Raw genomic sequence first — 21,888 nt, forward strand, 5'->3', positions numbered from 1 at the left:
TGCCTCTGTGTCTATCAACACTACTACCTCTTCTACTACTTGTGCCACTGGTACTAATACTTCGTTGCCAATGAGTTTCGCTACGGTGGTAGCCCAAAATAATAACCCATCAACTGCAAATTTTGGACTGCGGGATGCTCATACTGTGAGTAACACGCAGAATAATGATAATGTTCCTGCACCTTTACTGGTAGGGAGGAGTGCCAAGAAGAATCTAAGTAAGCCACTGGTTCTTGGCGTAAATACCAACTCGGAACTGTGTGTAGCTTCGAGTATGAAGTGGCTGCACGTCTCATCGTTCTTGCCCAAAGTGACTGAGGATGATATTTTAAGCTATGTCACGAAACATTCTGGCATTGGTAAAACTTATTTGAAATGCGACAAGCTCGTAAAAAGTGGTACCAATCTGTCCGAACTAAGGCGAGTCAGTTTTAAACTAGGCGTATCGGAATCTTATTACAACAAAGTTATTGATGCGAACATCTGGCCTGTTAATGTAATTCTACGGCCGTTCCGTTTTTTTCCAAGGGGCGGTGCAACTCAACAAGTGGTGTAGCAACATCCCTGAATTTCAAACCGAACTCTTTGCCGTTTAGTATATATTATGAAAATGCTTCTGGGCTTAGAACTAAGTCTAAAGCAGTATATGAATTTAGTTCACTTTTGGGTTATGATGTTTACGTTTTCGTGGAAACCTGGCTAAATGAAAATTTCTATGACAACGAGTATTTTGATCCCGAAATGTACAACGTATATAGAAAAGATCGAGATACGTTAAAAACTGGCCTGTCCCGAGGAGGTGGTACTTTAATTGCTGTTCGGCGTAAATATCACTCATCATCTATTTCACTGCAGAATGAGGACACTCGGTTGGATCCACTGTGTGTATGTGTCAATGGGTCGTCGACACTCTTTATATGTGTATCTTACATTCCGCCTGGTAGTATTGACAGTTTGTATAAAGCACATACTGATAATCTTATAGACCTAGTTTCTACGAAATCAGAGTGTAATTTTTGTATTTTAGGTGATTTCAATATAGGAGATGTGAGCTGGGCGCCAGTGGGCGAGAGTTTAACTTTGTACCCCAACAATGTAACTAGCTTTTCCGAAACGTATGTTGTTGACAACTTATTAAGCGTCAATCTTACTCAAATTAATTCAATTTTAAATAAACTGTTTAAAACATTAGATCTAATTTTTTTAAGTGAAGATATGAGTTTTTCTTTGGAAGAATGTCTCGACCCTCTGTCATGCCCCGGCTTGCATCATGTTCCTCTTGTCCTGCAACTGGAGTTTTACGAATTTAGAAATGTCGACTTAGATTTGCTACCGGATAATTACTGTTTCAAAAATTGCAACTTTAATGCCATTAGCGATAGAATCAATTTGCATGATTGGGATACTATATTTTCTGGGAAGAGTGTAAATGAATGCTTTGATCTTTTCAAAGTTAAAGTCAATGAAATTTGCTCCACTTTAATTCCTCGAGTGAAAAGGAAATGTTACAAAATACCTTGGTATACAAGAAAGTTGAAAAGACTTAAAAATTTAAGGAATAAGTTTTTTAAAAGGTATAAATTATCGAAGATGCGTCTTCATAAGGATAAATATTTATTATACTCAAGTAAGTTTAAATCTTTGAGTAAGAAACTTCATAAAGAGTATGTTGCTAAATTTGAAAGGAATATTAAGTTAAACCCTAAATCTTTTTGGCGTTACGTTAAGGCTAAAAAGTCGTGTGCAAGTATCCCATCTAAAGTTTCTTACAATGGAAAATCTGCGTATTCCCTCGGCGAAGCTGTCAACCTCTTTGCTGATTTTTTCGGGGCGAATTTTGAGACTGGGACGTTTCTCACCGAGGAACTAGATACGGAAAATGACACCCCTATTAATTTTGGTCAATTGTCCCTGACTCTTGAAGATGTCATTTGTGGCATCTCGGTGATCAAGTCGTCAGTGCAAATGGATGTAGATGGGTTCTGTTCTTTTTTGTTTAAAAATATTGCAGCAGTTGCGTATCCAATCTTATTAATTTTTAATAAATCTCTCAGGAATGGAGATTTCATAAACGCTTGGAAGGTAACGTCTATTACCCCGATATTCAAGAGTGGTAATAAAAGTAATGTTGCCAACTACCGTCCTATTTCTAAACTTTCCACTGTCTCGAAATTGTTTGAAATTGTAGTTAAGGATAAAATATTCTTCGCAGTAAAGACCTTGATTTCACCTAATCAGCATGGATTCATGCCTGGCAGATCAACTGTAACTAATCTAGCAGTATTTTCTGAATACTGTATTTCTTCATTTAATAGGAGGGCGCAAGTTGATACTATCTATACCGATTTTTCGAAGGCTTTTGACAAAGTCAACCATTCATTACTAATATCTAAACTTGCTGGCTTCGGCTTCCATTCTAGTATGCTATCTTGGGTGAGATCTTACTTGGCAGATCGTAGCTGTGTTGTTGTGGTAGATGGTATTTCTTCGCGGTCGTTTACTGCCAATTCTGGTGTACCCCAAGGGAGCGTGTTGGGTCCCTTATTATTTGTTATCTTTATTAATGACATACGTCATTGTTTCAGTTATGCTGAATTCTTATTGTTTGCTGATGACTTGAAAATTTTTGCATCAATCACGACTCAATCTGAGTCCACTATGCTCCAAGCTGATCTTGATAACGTAATGGACTGGTGTAAACGGAATCGTCTGCTTTTAAATATAAGTAAATGTTTTAGTATTACCTTTGCTAAAACTCGAAATGTTCTTCCTGTTTCGTATCATATTGGGGACTCTACGCTGAGGGTTGTTGATGAAATATCAGATCTTGGTGTAGTCTTTGATGCGAAGTTTCTATTCCACAGTCAGATTAATTATGTCATTGCGAAGTCTTATTCCACACTCGCGTTCATTCGCCGTTTCAGTATGGATTTTAGTGATCCTTATACTTTAAAACTTTTATTTACAACCCTAGTGCGGTCTAAACTAGAATATGCTGTTTTCATTTGGAGGCCGTACCATGCCTGCCATATAGACCGACTTGAGCGTATTCAAAAAATATTTTTGCGATTTGCCCTCCGGTCTTTGCGTTTTCAGGACCCTGTTCCAACATACAGTTCTAGGTGTCTTTTAATTAACCTTAAATCTTTAGTGAGTAGAAGATCAATGCTTTCATTGACATTTTTATATGATATCATCAATGGGACGGTCGACTCGCCCTATCTTTTAGAACGTATACGGTTCAATGTACCATCGCGAACCCTTCGATGTCACGATTTTTTCTGGTTAGATAGATTTAGAACGACTTATGCTTCCAACTCTCCAATTGCTAGGGCAATGAGGGAGTTTAATTTGCTGTATTCTATAGATATTGATTTTGCATTAAATAAATTTAGGTTTAAACTGCTATTGAATGAAATAATTTGAATATTATATATTTATTAGTTAAGATATATTAGTAAATAGTCTGTAAGGAGGTTCTGATTGTCCTAGACTATAATATGAATAAATAAATAAATAAATAAATAAATAAATAAATTGTCGGGACGGGCTATCTTTGGCCGTGCCGAAGACTTCATACCTTTCATGAATGAGGCTGAACAATAATGTTGTCCAATTCGTAATCTCCAAATAATAGGATGTATAAGATAAAAAATATATAGTGAACAGATGTACATGCCTAAACGATTTTTAAGATAAATATAAAATAAAAAATGGCAAAAGACCCCCTTATCTGAACGATCGGTTGTATGGGATATATATTATATATAGCTCCGATCGAAGTGATTTTTACAGGAAATCTTCTATGATATATCACCAAGTTTCACGTTTTTATATTAGAATCTAAGAGATAAATGGCCAAAAATGTTTCTATCTAAACGATCGGTTGTATATTAAGCTGGGTCGATTTATTAACCTATATCGCGCCATCGATTTTTCGATAGGTTTTGGGCTCAGGAAAAAAAGTTCCGCTAAGCATACCCAAAAAAATAATTCTTGAGCCTGCAAAATTTGAGTTTTTTGACTTTTTTTCTTTGATTTTTAAGGTTTTTTTCATGACCTACTTAAACAATTTTCATTTGATTTTAAAATTTTCATGTATACCCTGTCCGACTCACAATTGTCCGCTAAAAAATTTGGCGATAACAATTTTTTGAAAAAAAAAAATATATGTTTTGGGTTTCGAGGAGTGTTTTGGTGAAAAATTTTATTTTTTCGTCTTTTGTTTAAGGGTTTCTTCAGAAACGTGCAAAAGTGTTGCCGATGAAAACGAATTTGTCTCATAGTTCCTACCCCACTTAAAATTATGCGATAAAAACGTTGGCATTAACAGTTTTGGGACTTATTTTGGTCGAAATCGATTTTTTTCATTTTCAAGGCTCCAAATCATTTTTTATGTATATGTTTCCGTTAGATCCACCAATAAGTATACAAAAATGATCAGGGGACGAGCTAAGTTGATTTAGCTATGTCCGTCTGTCAGTTTGTTTGAACGCAAACTAGTCCCTCAATTTTTGAGATATCTTGATGAAATTTGGCAAGCGGGCATATTTTGATGGGGGATTTGACATTTGTCGGAATCGACCGGATCGGACCACTATATCATATATCTCCCATACAATCGATTGTTGAATAAGAGTGTTTTGGCCATTTCTGCCCCATTTCTGCCTCATTTTAACAGCTAGCAACACCAAATTTTACCACAAGCCTACGTATTGGGCATAGATTGTTGTCTGAAAAAATCATCAAGGTTTTCTATCTGAACGATCTGTTTTATGGGATATAACTATATATAGCTCCGATCAAAGTGATTTTTTCAGGATATCTTCTATGATATATTAGAGTATATATCTCTGAGTTTCACGTTTATACTTCCTAAATTGCGGCAGGAATGACCAAAATCGTCTTATCTGAACGATCGGTTGTATGGGAGATATATGTTATAGTGGTCCGATCCTACCGGATCCAACAAATGTCTAATATAATACAAAAATACATCCTTCTGCCAAATTTCATTGAGATATCTCAAAATTTGAGGGACTAGTTTGCGTTTAAACAGACAGACGGACGGACGGAAAGACGGACATGGCTCAGTTCGTCGCCCTGATCAATTCGGTATACTTAATGGTGAGTCTATCTTCTATATTTTTCAACGTAACAAACATCGGACCAAAGTTAATATACCATTTCATGTTCATGAAAGGTATAATTATATTTTTTGGTACCTACATTTGTATTGTAACGAATATAAGCAGCACTAAGGGATACTATCTTCTCTAAGCCGATGCTAAGCAGTGACTTGTATGCACATCAATAATTCAACCATTATGTCTACACATGTGTACGTACACGCAACGGAGAAGCAACGCACAAACACATGCAGTTATCTTATCTGAGATGAAGTACGCAATTATAATTGTGGAAGTGTCTCTCACAAATACACGCGCATATGAGGGCTATACACGTGCATCTGTAGTTATAATTATATAGCAGTAACTAACAGAGTATAAAAGGCCGCAACAGTAGAGAGAGGCACGACAATCAGTTTGATTTAAGACGCTATCTGGCGAGCATTAGTAGTGTTATTCTGAAGTACTTTAATAAAGACCATTTTGCATTATTGAATAGTGCAGTCATGTATTCAACAGTTTAGCGATTCGAACGTTAGCAGAAGGTTGCAAATAAGGGGAATTGCAGTAAAATCGTTACAGTATGTAAGTTAAGCCTCACAGCAGGCGAGGCGATAAAAAATTAAAGTTGCGCTGAACTGTCCGTTCACCGAATTAAAATAAACACGAGAAATCTGTTAACGTTATAAAATTTATTTTGTGCTATTGCACGATCCAAATTGAACTAACTCGAACAAAGTAATTTACCTAGCAGCTAAGTTCTTGTGTTAAAGTAATTATGCTATGCTAACCAATTATTGTATAAAAAATAGTTTACTTAACTAAAACTAGATTACGCTGTTCAATCACAATTTCTGCAACTACACCAATCGTTGTCCCAATTAACTTCCGCTTATTCTGCGCGTGTGCTGCGTCAGCGAAACTTCAACACGCAACATAGCGCGGTCACATGCTCAGCAACGTGAGTAAATGGGTCAACCGCTGGATACTGCTGTTACAACTCCTCCCCCTTTAAAGATCTGCGTCCCGCAGATCGAAGCATGAAAAATGTGAAGTGGATATATCTTTTATAGAGTCGATCTGGTTACTTGGTGTAATGTTGATTCTGACTGGCTTGACTGGTGCGCTGTCGTCCACGTTACGGATTTCATGGGCAGATTGAAGATCTTCGTGTTTGTGGCCCATTGCATCGGAATTTGAACTGGTGGAATATCTAGCTTCCTAGTGTACCATTTCCATAGCATGGTGACGATGAGGGCTATTGCGAATATCGAGGCAGCTTCCGTGACTAACGAGAAGTTAGTTTTCCCGTTTACATACCCTAGATATCTAACGTTTTCCATCGTGATATCATGAACGTACTCCAGATTGATCTTTGTAGTGTGGTTTTTGACGTTTGCTAGTACGGCTGGCAAGGCTTGAGCTGTGATTGCTGCGTTGCTGGAGAACACTTGGTTGCCAATTTTTATCGTTTCGTTACTTAACTGGATAACGTAGGTGCCATTTATATTACTAGTATCGTTATTACTTTCCACTACACCTTGGTAGTTTGAGATAAAAATTGTGTTATCGTTTATCAATTCGATTATCGTTCCATTGCGCCTGACGAATTGGCAGCTAGCGTCACCTCCTTTTAGCAACCGAGGTAGGCAGGTATTCTCTTCCAATTTGCTCAAGGACTCTGATTCACATACCGTAGATGAACTGATTGTCAAGCGATTTTCCTTGAGTCCATATGTTTTTCTTGGTTTACGAGCATTTTATCGAATGGAAGGTCCAGTTGTTTGCCTTCGTAGATACCGGCGCGAGTATTAATAGGTTATACTTCTTCTCTGTTGCTTTGGGTATTGATAGAACGTATAGGAGCATAGTCCTATTTGTATATATTGATGGTTTTCCGTATTCAATTGCCTCAATTATATTTTGGTAAGGTAGTGTCTCTATTTCTGACAGGATCTGATTAACTGCGTCCATGTCGAGTAGGTTAGTGTTAATAATTCCACGTTTAGCTAGCTGACATGCCCGTACTACTTCATTGACCTCTTCTCGGACGAGCACGATATTATGAAGGGCGCTCTGCTCGAATTGTTCTGCCTCAGCTTCCTTCATTACCGAATTAGTGCGGCTTACAATTTCATTAATTTTTTTGGAAATTTCTAAAGTTGCCGTGAATAGATCTTTGTTTACTTTGTATTGGTGATTATTGTTTTCTATGATTTCACCCTGGTTGTGGAGGATATTGTCCCAATCAGTGGCATCGGGTGATCCTGCTAGCCATTTCCACGCAGAGCCTATCCAGTCAATAGATCGGGAGGGTCTGATTCTTTTCGTGTACCCCGTCAGCTCTTCGAGGCGCTGCATTGTTTGGTTGATATAGACTTGTGCTAGGAGCTGGTCGTTAGTTCGTTTTAGTAGTTGGTAAGCCAGTTTTTGCATCTTCGATATAATAGTAGCGTACTGCTGGAGGTTGATAGCATGTATAAGTTTGAAGGATCCGCTTATGATCCACCCATTTCCGCTCTGGATACTAACGATTGGTGCCTTATAGTAGAAAATGTGGAGGCCGCTGATGGCCGATGCCAACAGTGGGAGTCTGCAATTGGAAAGACCATACCTAACATTATTGGTGTTAGTAGGTTAGTGGTTGTTGGAAGTTATTTATGTTAATGTGAGGTTAGGAGATTAGTGGGAGTGAAAAAATTGTTAGAAAAGGGACGTTTTTTCATTATATTTTCTTTTTTTTTCTGTTTTTTTTTTTTTTGTACATATCATTTCGGTTCCTTGTATATTTGTTTTTTGTTGGTTTTGTTTTTGCGCTACAGAGTAGTATCTAATAATTTCAATGTTGTACTATTTAAGTTTGTATTTTTTAGTTTTTTTGTTGTAGCAAGTAATAACGGAATTCAGAAATACATTTCGTTGGTGATTTTTTGTTTTTTGTCTTTCTTTTTTTTGTTTTTTTCTTTTTTGTTCTTTTTTGTTGTAGCAAGTAATAACAAAATTCAGAAATACATTTCTTTGGTTTTTCTTTTCTTTTTTGTTGTAGCAAGTAATAACGAAATTCAGAAATATGTTTTTTTGTTTTTTTTTTTTGTTTTTGTTTTTTTGTTCATCATGCTGTTCTCGAACCAGCTATGGGGGATCGTGGGTATCCCTTTTGGAGTAGCCATTTGTCAATTTCGATGGCGCCACAACCTACTAAGGCACGATTGGCCCCACTAATAAGCCCGCTCTTGTAGCTGTGATTTCGAATGGTTTCTATTCATTATGTGCATTGCCGCGTTTCTTTAAATTTTTTATGTGCAATTTATGGATTTTTTTACCACTAAGTGTGGTTACTGTGACTATGTTGTCTTTGGCAACTATTTCTTTTTTGAAAGGTGGTTTCTGTTTTCCCTTAATCTGTTTATCCTTCACGTATATGACATCGTTTTCGTCATAACGCTCCGGTAGCGATCTTTTCCTGTTATGCCGTTCGATCTGGGCAATTTGCGTTTGGGTTAGCAGTGTTTCCAGGTATTTATTTATTTTCCTACTTTTGTCTAGGAGTTCCTGGTAATTAAAGGCTTTTAAATGATTGAAAAATATCTCACTTGGCTTTCGGTTTGTTACCGAGTGAATGGTATTGTTATAGCGATCTACCGCTATATTTACCAGCTCTTTTGTCTTGAAAGTGGGACTGTCTAATTTTAAACACCTAAATATTTCGATAAGGGTGGAAGGGAGCCTTTCTACTTGGCCATTCACCTCACTTCTCTGGGATGGCGTACGATAAAGGCTGATTCCTAACGATTTGAGTAAATTTTGTATTATCGGGCTTATCAATCCTCGTTCATTGTCGGTTACCAAAATTGTAGGGGTCGTAAAATAGTGTAATAGTTTCACCATTTTTTCTTTAACGTGCAGAGTAGATTTGTTTCTAATGTGGAAAAGTTTAGCAAACTTTGAGAATTTGTTTATGCAGCTTAAAAACTTTTCCCCTTGAATTTCGAATATGTCTATGTGAATGATTTCACACTTTGTAGTTCTGGCGTATTTGGGTGCCTATCATACTTGCTAAGTTTACATGTTTCGCACGATGAAACACATGTTCTAATCTTATTGCTCATTCCCGGAAAGTAGTATCGCTCTAGGATATGCTTTCTATTCTCAGTGGGGTTTCGATGCGCTCTTCTATGCTCCTCCCATATGACTTCAAGGACTCTATCTGGGTTTCGTAGGTCTTCTACAAGAATTTAAGCTACCCGTATTTTATAGTGTAAACAGTTTTCTAAATATAACTTCTGGAGCAACCCTAAGTGACTTTCTGGCATTTTGATGCCGTTGATTACATTCGGTCTAAGCTTTTCCTTAAGCACATTAACGAGTTCTTGTTCGCCTATACCCTCTATTCCTACATAGTGTCGCAGGTAACCAGGATGAGGTTCCTCGCATATTTGTAACCTACCCCCAAACACAATTTGATTCCTGAACACGTTCAGAGGTACCTCGACGAATGGAATTAAATCTGAGTTATCCCGATCTGCGCTATGGACGGTGTCGCAGGTTGAGTTGCCACCGTTCGCCGAGTACGACGTTGAGCCCATGGTTGCGTTTTCGCTGGCATATTCGGATTCGGACGTCGTTGTTAGTTGATTTCCCTGAGTTTTTAGCCGAGAGAAAGCGTCAGCTACCACGTTCGATTTTCCTGGCTTATAGATGAGTTCGTAATTATACTCCTCTATCCTAGATTATCATAGCTTGAGCTTGGCGTTATAATTACGGTTGCTTAAAGAGAAGGTTAGCGGTTGATGATCGGTAAAAATTCGAATCTTCTTTGCACCGTACAAATAATTTCGGAGGTTGTCTAAGGCCCAGACGATGGCTAGCATTTCTTTTTCATTCGTTGCGTACCCCTCCTCTGTGGTGGTCAAGCTTCGTGATATAAACGCTATAGGCTTGTCTTTGCCATTATGGTCTTGTGAGAGCACCGCACAGATCGCAACATCGGACGCATCAGTCGTTAGATTGAAGGCCTTCTCAAAGTTGGAGAATGTCAGGACATCCGCGGTCGTCAGTATTTCCTTAAGATTACTGAATGTCTTTTGTGCTTCTTCATCCATTATTATTGCTACTTTTCTTGATTGTGTTGCTCTTACTTGTGCGTGTTCGCCCCGTGTTAGGTTGGTTAGTGGTTTGTCGATTTTTGCATAATCGCGGATGATTTCCTGTAGTAGGAAGTTATAGTGTTAACTACTTTGTACTCTTTACTTTAATTTTTAAAATAATTTTAATTGAGTTTTCGTGTTAACTTAAAATTTTGAATAACTTCAAAAAAAGAAAATTCTAATTAGTTGGAAAATATTTAAACTCAAAAATAAACAAAAATAAATTTTATATTGCAAACCAAAATAAAAGATTTTTTTAAAATATCAACTTGAATGTTGATATATTGGCGATCCTACCAACGATCCTACGCAAATATTTTATTTCATTAATGACTGTAATGATTACGAAAATTTCCATTCGCTAATTTTTAATTAAAATGCATTTATTATCTGAATCTATATCTGTCCGCGCTTGTATATATAATACCTCGTGCTTGTGATAAATGATTTTTGAACAAAAAATTTCGCAATTTTAAAGTAACTACTCCGTCATATTTACAACGACTTAAATAGTTGTGCGAAACAGACTAAACGAACAGCTATCAGTTTGTTTACTTAAAATCCAATTTGGAAATACATTCGGCATCAACAAAAAACAAAAATTATTTGAGAATCAACACTTGCAAACAGAAACAAAAAAATTATGAATTTAGTGATTATAATACGAAGCTATAATTAACTTTAAAAGTATTTCGTTTTGAAAGTGCCTAAAACATTTACTATTGTGAAATTAAGTGAAAGTCCACAGACATTCGTAGATGTGACTGTGTGGAAACACCCGAAAACGGAAACCAAATTTTAGCAGATTTGATGAACAAAACAGTTTAACCAATTGTTAAAACTTTTAAAGAAACAATAAAAAAATTAAAAAGTAAAATCATAGTACCATAATTGTAAATCGCACATCGATTTAAAAAAAAATGAAACTTAAATATACTTCAATTAATAAACAATATTTTGTGCAAATTGCATATAACAGTCGCTGTAAATTCTATATACGAAACAAAAACAAAAAATAAGTGCGGACAATCAAATAAAAACAGAAAGTACTTATAGCAGAAATTTACTAGTAGACATGCTATAAATTTTATGCAACATAAATAAAAATAAAATTTTTCTACGAATCGGAAATTAATAAAGAACTCTAAAAAACAACATACTACGCTTAAAACAATGGTTAAGTTTTCCACTTCACTACAACAAGAGCTATTACAACAATTTTACGCAAAATACACACAAGAACGGATTTAAAGTATAAGACATCACGATGAAAATGATGAGATTTATAAAGAAAATAACAGAGCTATTACATAAATAGCAACAGCAATGAATTTAATTGTTATCACGTCCAAAAAACGCCATTTATTCCCTCAAAATCTCTACAATCATCAATCAAATACTTATTAATTTTTATATATTTATATGTAACTATAATTTTTATTTCAATATCATATTACAAATTTTTCAATTATAATTTAAATTAAAATTTTAAACCTGTTAAACTTTCAAATTTATTTTAAGATTATTTTTATATTTTAACAATTTTAATATAAATTATTTAAATTTACTTATTTTTTATATAAAATTAAATATTTTATTTAAATTGTTAACTCCCTTTCCAAAAAAAATCTTAAATATTTTCTAATTTTCAAATTTTTCATTAAATTTTTGTTTTTTTTCATATGGTTCTACGTTCACAAATACGAACCCGTAAGTTTACAAATTCGGAAAATCAAAACAACAACTATTCAAATAACACAATGACTCACAATACAACTCAAAATTCTAACATTAATACAACACAAAACAACATCTCTAATATAACACAAGATACTTCAACACAAGATAACTTTACAAATATTTCTTTTACTAAATCTATTAAATTACCACAATTTTGGCAAGAATCTCCCGATGCCTGGTTTTTGCTTGTTGAAGGACAATTTGAAATTAACAATATCAATGATGATAATTTAAAATTTCAAAATGTTCTAATTCCTCTTCAACGAGATACTATATCTAAAATTGTAGATGTTATTAACCCTCCTCCTCTTTTTAATAAATATGATACAATCAGAAAAATTCTATGTGAAAGATTTTCTCTTAGCGAAGAAAAACGATTAGAACAATTATTTTCAAAAACTGAACTTGGTGATCGTTCACCATCTGAATTATTCAGATTTATGAAATCACTTATAGGTTCTGACTCCATAGTTAGCCAAGAATTACTCTTTAAATTGTGGATTCGTAAATTACCACAAGAAATACAAATTCATTTGACTTCCAATAATAATCAAAACAGAGATGAAATTATTATTTTAGCTGACAAACTTTTTGATTTAATCAATAAACCTCATTCTTCCAAATCTCCCGTAGTCTCAAGTATAAATAATAATATTTTAGAACAATGCGTTAAAAATTTAACTGAATTAACTACTGCTATTTATCAAAATTTAAATAAAATTTCTAATGATATTAATCAATTACAAATCCGTTCAAGATATAAAGATAGAAATAGATCTAAATCTCGAAATTTTTCAAGATCAAGACATTTTTCAAACAATCGTAAATTTAATTCACAAACAACTATTTGTTGGTATCACAAAAAATTTAAGAATAACGCTCTTAAATGTATACCCCCATGCAATTTTAATCAAAATCATAATTCAAATTGCGAACAAAATTTAAACTGAAACGATCCATTATGACGGTGACGGATAATGGAACTATTATTAAACCTACTCGTCGCCTATTCATATTTGATAAATTCAATAAACTTAATTTTCTTATCGATACCGGCGCAGTTGTATCAGTTATTCCTTTTTCTAAATTTAAAATTTATAAAAGAAATTCGGATCTTACTTTGACCGCAGCAAACGGTTCTTCAATTGAAACTTTCGGTACAAAACTATTTAAAATTGATTTAGGTTTAAGAAGAGATTTTGAATTTCCATTCATTATTGCGAACATTGATACACCAATTTTAGGAGCAAACTTTTTAGAAAAATTCGGAATTATTGTCAATATTAAAAGTGAAGAAATAATGGATTCTACTACAAAAATTAAAGTTGCTGGATCTTCTGGATTTTCTGATATTTTCTCACTCAAAATTCCTATTGTCGAAAATAAGTTTTCAAAATTACTTAATGAATTCCCATCTATTACCTGTGAACCAGATTATACTAAAAAAGTTAAACACCATACGGTTCACAGGATAGAAACAAAAGGTATTTTACCATTTTCGAAACCCAGACGTCTTGATCCAATCAAACTTAAAATTGCTAAAGCTGAATTTGAATTTTTAGTTAAAACGGGTATATGCAGACCATCAAATTCTCCTATTACATCTCCACTTCATCTCGTTCCTAAAAAAGAACCAAATGATTGGAGACCTTGCGGAGACTATCGAAGACTTAATTTTATTACTACACCAGATCGGTATCCTTTACCACATATTCACGATTTAACAATTGATTTAAAAAACAAACAATTTTTTTCCAAAATTGATCTTGTGCGTGCTTACCACCAAATTCCAATGGCAGAAGAAGACATTCATAAAACTTCAATAACTACCCCTTTTGGAATGTTTGAATTCGTAAGAATGCCTTTCGGTTTACGAAACAGTGCTCAAACTTTCCAACGCTTTATTAATGAAGTATTTTCTGATTTCGATTTTGTATTTACATACATTGATGACATTCTTATTGCCAGTGATAATGAAGATCAACATATAAATCATTTAAAATCAGTTTTCAAAAGACTTGAAGAATATAATTTAAATATCAAACCTTCAAAATGTACTCTCGGTGTAAATAAATTAAATTTTTTAAGTTACGAAATTTCAGGCGAAGGTATTAAACCATCTTTAGATAGAATTGAAATCATAACAAATTTTGAAAAACCAATTTCTATAAATAAATTACAAAAATTTTTAGGTATGATAAATTACTATCACAGATATATTAAAATGTTAGCAACAGAACTTAGTCCTCTGCATGAAATGTTAACACATGCAATTAAAAACAAGCTCAAACAATTAAATTGGACAAATGAAACCACAACAGCTTTCGAAAATGTTAAAAAACTTTTTGCTAAAAATACTTTACTTACACATTTCGACAAAAATGGTACTTTATCATTAGCAGTAGATGCATCAAATGTTGCTATTGGAGCAGTACTTCAACAAACTAGCAATAATATACTAGAACCCTTAGCTTATTTTTCAAGAAAATTAACTACAACAGAAACTAAATATTCAACATTTGATCGTGAACTTTTGGCAATTTATAATTCAATTAAACATTTTAAACATTTTCTTGAAGGTAGAACTTTTACAATTTATACTGATCATAAACCTTTAATTCATGTTCTAAATTCTAAAGTAGATAGATCTCCTCGTCAACTACGTCATCTTGAATATATTGCTCAATTTACAAATGATATTCAATATATACGTGGAAAAGACAACATAGTTGCCGACACACTTTCCCGTATTCCAGAAATAAATGCAATTTCAACTCAAGATATAAATTTAGAAACTTTATATAAAGAACAGCAAACTGATACATTTTTACAAAAAACCATTTCTGATCCAAATTCTATAAATAATTTAAAAGAAATTCATATTCCAGTTATTAATTTAAACATATGGTGTGATGTTTCTCTACAACCTTTTCGACCTTATGTTCCACATTCTATGAGAAGAATTATATTTGACAAAATTCACTCATTATCTCATCCAAGTATAAGAACAACTAGAAAATTAATTCAAAATAAATATTATTGGCCTAACATTCGTAAAGAGATTAACGATTGGACTTCATCTTGCATCAATTGTCAAAAATCCAAAATTTCCAGACATACTAAATCTCCTATCCAAAAAATTCAAATACCATCAGGCCGTTTTGAACATATTCATATGGATATTGTTGGACCTCTTCCAGTTTCAAATGGAAATTTTTATATTTTGACAATTATTGACAGATTTTCACGCTGGCCTGAAGCTTATCCACTTAAAGATATTTCAACAAATACTATAGTAAAAACTTTTATTCAAAATTATATACCACGATTTGGTATACCATTAAATATTACAGTAGATCAAGGTTCACAATTCACTTCAAAATTTTTTACGGAATTAACTAAACTTTTAGGTTCTCATAAAATTCATACATCTCCTTACCATCCCCAAGCAAGTGGCATGATAGAGAGATTTCATCGAACTTTAAAAGCAGCAATTATAGCATCAAACGACTCGGTTCATTGGTCTGACATTTTACCATTCATTCTACTTGGTTTACGAACTTCTATTAAAGAAGATTTAAAATGTTCATCTGCTGAACTTGTTTATGGCCAAACACTTAGAATACCTGGTGAATTAATTATTTCAAATAGTAATAAAGAACATGATTTTTCTAATGACGCTTTTCATAAAATAAGAGAATATTTTTCGCTTGTTCGTTCTAAAGTTTTTCATCATAACAAAGAAAATTTTTTCGTTCCTAAACAATTAGAAAATTGTGAGTATGTTTTTGTTAAAGTTTTTCGTAAATCTAATTTAGAATCACCTTATGAAGGACCTTTTAAAGTTATCTCTAAGAAACATAAAACATTTACAATTCAGTACAAAAAAAAATATTATAAATATTTCAATTGATTTACTTAAACCAGCAAACATACTTATTAACACTAATTTAAATACAAATACATTAAACAACAAAAAACAAAAAAAGGTTACATTTAATATTAATTAATAATTTGTTTGTTTCAAATTTTCTTAGAGGGGGAATAAATATAGTGTTAACTACTTTGTACTCTTTACTTTAATTTTTAAAATAATTTTAATTGAGTTTTCGTGTTAACTTAAAGTTTTGAATAACTTCAAAAAAAGAAAATTCTAATTAGTTGGAAAATATTTAAACTCAAAAATAAACAAAAATAAATTTTATATTGCAAACCAAAATAAAAGATTTTTTTAAAATATCAACTTGAATGTTGATATAGAAGTTAATCCTAAAAAACTTTTGAGTTCTTTTAAATTGGAGGGAGGGAGCATGTTTCTTATTGAGACTACTTTTTTTGGGTCTGGTAGTATACCCTCGGATGTCACAATATATCCCAGAAACTCCACGCTTGCTCTTAAGAATTGTGTTTTTTCTAAGTTGACTTTAAGACCAGCTGTTAAGAGTCTAGCAAGAATTGCTTCGATATCTTTTAAATGAGTGGCCTCATCTTTGCTAAAGATGATGATATCATCAATGTATACGAAGCAAATGCGGCCTATAAATTCTTTGATCACGTCGTCTATCATGCGTTGGAAGATAGAGGGTGCATTTTTAGGGCCGAAAGGGAGTCGCAAAAATTCGTATTTTCCATTCATGGTGCAAAATGCGGTTTTTGGAATGTCGCTCTCCTTCATAGGAATTTGGTGGAACCCGGAGGTAAGGTAGTAAAGTATTTTGCATTTCCCAGGCTTGCGATGGTGCCATTAATGTCTGGTATAGGGTATGTGTCAGGAATGATTACGGCATTTAGACGTTTAAAATTTATATTTGTTTTTCTACTTCGCTACGCATGTTGACTGTGTAGGGGTAGCTTTTAGTGTAAATGGGGTTTTCCGTTTCGGTTCTTATCTCTGCCCGGGCGTTGGTTTCGATCTCCATTCTACGATCGACTGGACCGAACACGTTTTCATATTTGTTGAGTATCTTTCTCAGTCCTTTCCTAATAGAGTCAGAAATACTGGGGTCAAAGGGAATGTCTACGTTGATACTATTAACTTCTTGTACCTTTTGTCGCTTAAGGGGAAGAAAAATATCTGGTTTTAGTATGAGAAGATTTAACTCCCTATCTAACACTGCTTTAATCTCTGTTAGTGTATCGTCACCTATGATACCATCGAAGGATTTGAGTCCTGGAAGAACAAAGAATGTGGTATGTAGGTCTTTACCAACGAATTTAAAAAAATTTCCGCACACTTTTCTGTCTATTCTTATTTATCCCCCCGCAGAGAATATATGGAAAGGCTTCTCCACCGGTATGGTATTTTGAGCTATACGCTCGCTAATATAGTTCTTGTTTGCCCCCGTATCCACTAAAAACTTGAGTGTTCCCTGACCTTGCGTGGTGTATTCTAAATACGGTACGCCGGACCCGAGGCCCCTACCGTAAAATTTACCTGATCTTCGGTGGGTTGATCCTTATTGCTTTCTATAGTGCCTTCTAAGCCCTCCTCTTCATCTATTGGCACCAAATGAAACAATTTTTGTTGTTTCTTTGCTGAAAACCCTGAAGAACTAGGTCCCCTTTTTAGACTTCTTCGGAAATTGGAGTTATTGGATTGCCGGCTTTGGGAAGATTGATCAGCATCCATTCTTGTGACGCCTGAGGGGCTGTTGTTGTTGCGCCAGCTCTGCGAATATTGATTACTAACGCGAGATTGTCCTGACCCTGGGTGGTATGGGTTTGGTCCTAACTGGCTTGGGACTCTATTTATAAGACTTTTGTTTGTTGGGGCTGTGTACCTATATCTAGATTGGTACTGAGGTGGGTAATCCCTGTTACCTTGCTGCAAATGATGCGATTGATAAACATCAGTGAACATTCTGTTATTTCTGTTGAATGTTTGTGGGGCTCTATAAATGGCATTTCTGCTATCCACGTTCATAAATGCGAGGCATGATGTGTATGCCTCTGGTAAGGATTTTGGTTTCTGTATGAGGAGCAGCGTCGGCAAGTCCCCATTCAGACCTCTTATAAAGACGTCGAGTGCCCTTCTTCGGTGCGTCTCCGCCAAAGCCTTAACTGTTTCCTTATGCTCGTATTTTTCCGTATTGATAGTATTTATCATCAGGGTTAATTGCTTGTTAATTTGAGCGGAAAATTCGGAGACTTCTTGGCGTCCTTGGGTAATGTGGGTTAGTTGTTGATCGAGCGTTTCAATGTCTCTGGCATCGGCATAGTGCAGGGAAAGGATTTCCTTAATACTTTTCCAATCAGCATCCAGGATATTGTGGGATACCAGTGCAGCGTCTGCTGCCCCCCTAATCTTATACCTAATATGCCTTAATATGGCCCTATAGATCGGCTTGTGCCGAACAACATGATAATCCCTAACGATTTGTTCTGCGCTGTGGATCCAAGAGGAATAGTGTTCTCGTGATCCGTCAAATATTTGGAGTTCCTTGACAGAATCTGGGAGTTTTGAAATTTCGTTCAGTTCGCCCTCAGTCCGAGGGCTTACGAGTGGCTCCTCTAATGGTTGTGGGTCGGTGTCTGCAGATTGTCTGCGCACATCCTCTAGCTGTTCTTCTAGTCTTACCAGATTTTGGCTGAGTCCCTGTATGGACTCTACATTGCTCTTTGTTTCAACACTTTTTAGGCGTTCCTCGAAGCGGTTTAGTTGCGAGAGAATGGCGTTTACTGCGCCATTCATTTCCAAAAGGGATTTTTTCATTTCCTCAGTGTTCATGTTTCTAGGAATATACAGAAAAGAAAAAAAGGTGTTAACAGTTGCGCTATCTACTCACAAATAGCAAAATTTCATTCGGCCGCTGTTGGTGTTTTGGTTCTTGACACTTTGGTACTTCTTTTTTATGATTTCGCTCTCACTCTGTTTTTCCTGCGTGCTCGATTTACTTATTTATGTTTTCCTTAGTACTTATTATTTTGTTTCACTTTACTTTATTTTTGTGTCTGTTTTAAATACTTTTTTCTTTAGTGCGTATTATTTTGTTTCGCTTTACTTTCCCTTTACCTTTTGTGTTCGATTTAAATACTCTTTTTGCTAATTGGTCCTTTTTTTACCAAATTTTGTTTCACTTTACTTTCACTTTACTTTTTTTGTGTTCGATTTAAATACTTTTATTAATTGGTCCTTTTTTATCAAATTTTATACACTCTGCACCGAGAACTGTTCGGGCTTAACTGGCGCCAGCACAGCAGGCGAGGCGATAAAAAATTAAAGTCGCGGTGAACTGTCCGTTCACCGAATTAAAATAAACACGAGAAATATGTTAACGTTATAAAATTTAATCTGTGCTCTTGCACGATCCAAATTGAACTAACTCGAACAAAGTAATTTACCTAGCAGCTAAGTTCTTGTGCTAAAGTAATTATGCTATGCTAACCAATTATTGTATAAAAAATAGTTTACTTAACTAAAACTAGATTATGCTGTTCAACCACAATTTCTGCAACACACCAATCGTTGTCCCAATTAACTTCCGCTTATTCTGGGCGTGTGCTGCGTCAGCGAAACTTCAACACGCAACATAGCGCGGCCACATGCTCAGCAACTTGAGTAAATGGGTCAACCGCTGGATACTGCTGTTATAACTTTTATATGCTAAGTGAAGAAGAGGAAAGTAAAAGAAAGAAAATGAAAGAAAGAGAAGAAACTGAGAAACAGATCGTGTTAGATGAAGATATACAGATAGAGATACATTGAGCGGAGGAGTAGGGAGAGGGAGGTAAGAAGGGAGGGAGAAAAGAAGGGTGGGAAAAGCGGAGGGGAGAATGACAGAGAGAGGGGTGATAAAAAGATAGAGAAAATGGGGAGAGATGGGGAAGGAGAGTAAGAATAAAAACTTCCTAAAAGTTATGCAGATAGATCAAAGTTAGGGTAGAACAAAGTCTGCCGGGTCTACTAGTCTATAATATAAAAATGAGTCGCTGCTAAGCGCAAAACTCGAGAACGGTTGGACCGATTTATTTAATTTTTTAGAAGATGATTCTTATGGAGAGAAAAATTCTTTCCAAGAAGTGAACCAAAGACCGATCCATTCATTTCTATTTACTGTTCGATTTGCCTGAAATTTAGTATATAGGTAGACCCTTTGCCTAGATTAGTATTAACGAAACTTCTCTCCGGAAAGTGAAGCGGGGATTCGTTCGATTTGCCTGAAATTTCGTATTAAGGTTCCGTTTGCCTAGATTCGTATTCACGACACTTCGGGCCAGGGACCCATATATTCGAACAAGTTCTGTTCATAGTTAGATTTGCTTGAAATATGGTATATAGGTAGCCCTTTGTCTAAATTAGGAATTACGATTTTTTTTTTCGGGAAGTGGACCAGGGTCCGATCTAATCAAACAAATTCTATTAAACGTTTAATTTGCCTAAAATTTGGTATATTGGTAGATCTTTGTCTAGATTAGTATTTACGAAACTTTTTTTTCCAGGAAATGGACCAGGGACCGGCTGGAAGTAGGATTGGGACTGGAGTTGTGACTGGGACTGAAACTGAAACTGGTATTGGGACTGGGACTAAAACTGGGTGTGGTGAGGTAAGAGTTAAAAACTTCTTAAGAGCTATGCAGATAGACCAAGGTTAGGGAAGAACAACGTCTCCGGTGTCTGCCATTTATATAAAAGAAAGTGGTGTTAGTTACAGTATTTATAACTCAAGAACGGATGGACCGATTTCGCTGAAAATTGGTGGAGAGGTAGCCTAGAACCAGGAGACGTACACAGGGTACTTTTTATCCCATTCTGGCTAAGGTCTTGAGATCAAAACGGCCTTGTGTAACCCTGGGATGTGTTTGTACAATATGGGTATCAAATGTGTACGTTGATACGGGATATTTTTCGTACCCCTGGGTGACTAGGGTCTGGAGATATAGGCTAAAACGTGGACCCGTGTACCCCTAGAATGTGTTTATAGAATATGAACAAAAAATGAAAGCTGTTGATAAGTACTTTAGGTTAGGTTAGGTTGAACTGGCCGGTCCATGAGGACCTCACATAGACTGACTAAGTCCGTAGTGTTACCAGAAGTTTGTTTTAACGACTAAACTGAAAAACCCTATCAAAAACCAGGACCTATGTTATAAAATAACTCCGTCCTCTTGGAAAATACCAGAAGCTTCCTAGGATTTAAGCCATTTGCTGCTTCTAGATCTGAAAGCTGTATCCCTCCTAATAGCTGGAGTCTTAGCCTGGCAAGCGCAAAGCAAGAGCACAGAGCGTGCTCGATCGTTTCCTCCTCCAGCCCGCACTTCCTACATCTGTTATTACTGACCAAGCCTAATTTAAAGGCATGTGAAGCCAGAAGGCAGTGTCCAGTCAGAATACCAGTCATGAGTCTACAGTCCTCTCTTTTTAATGATAGAAGCAACTTTGTTAGTCTAAGGTTGTAAGACCTGCACATAATCTTCGACACTTTACAGCCCCGCGCTTGAACCCACGCCTTTCCTGCTTGGGCGACCATTTTCACCTTTCGCCTTCGCTTAATTTCGCCCAGTCTAATTGGGACGTCCACGGAGCAAGCTTCAAGGGATGCGCCATTTTTAGCTAGTTCATCCGCATTTTCATTCCCATCTATTCCCATATGCCCTGGGACCCAATATAGATATATGCTTCTCCCTGTCCCGATTCTCTCCAGGGACTGTTTACACTCTAACATGCATTAAGATATTGTGGTATGCGAGATTATTGCCTTAATTGCTGCTTGACTGTCAATATAAAAGTTAACACGATTGCAGCTTGGGCTATTTTCTTCCAGGGTTTCTACTGCTTTGGTTACGGCTACTATTTCCGCGTGGAAAACGCTACAGTAATCCGCCAGCCTGTAGGATCTGTTTGTTTCCGGATCAGCACAGTATACCGCAGATCC

General features: G+C 35.4%; 1 protein-coding gene across 15 annotated transcripts in view; it reads left to right on the forward strand.

Moving 5' to 3' along the window:
• Positions 1 to 21,888, forward strand: part of LOC137240233 (protein abrupt-like) — a 935,093-nt gene that overhangs the window by 30,174 nt on the left and 883,031 nt on the right. For 4 of the 15 annotated variants that reach the window (XM_067766236.1, XM_067766235.1, XM_067766237.1 and 1 more), the window contains exon 2: positions 20,456 to 20,560. The exons of the other annotated variants lie outside the window; for them this stretch is intronic. In XM_067766236.1, the coding sequence (XP_067622337.1) occupies positions 20,459 to 20,560 (102 nt within the window). In that variant the 5' untranslated portion in view covers positions 20,456 to 20,458. The remainder of the gene's footprint in view (positions 1 to 20,455; positions 20,561 to 21,888) is intronic. 15 annotated transcript variants of the gene reach the window in all.

This window comes from Eurosta solidaginis, chromosome 2, assembly GCF_040869045.1.
Source record: "Eurosta solidaginis isolate ZX-2024a chromosome 2, ASM4086904v1, whole genome shotgun sequence".
Lineage (NCBI taxonomy): Eukaryota > Metazoa > Arthropoda > Insecta > Diptera > Tephritidae > Eurosta > Eurosta solidaginis.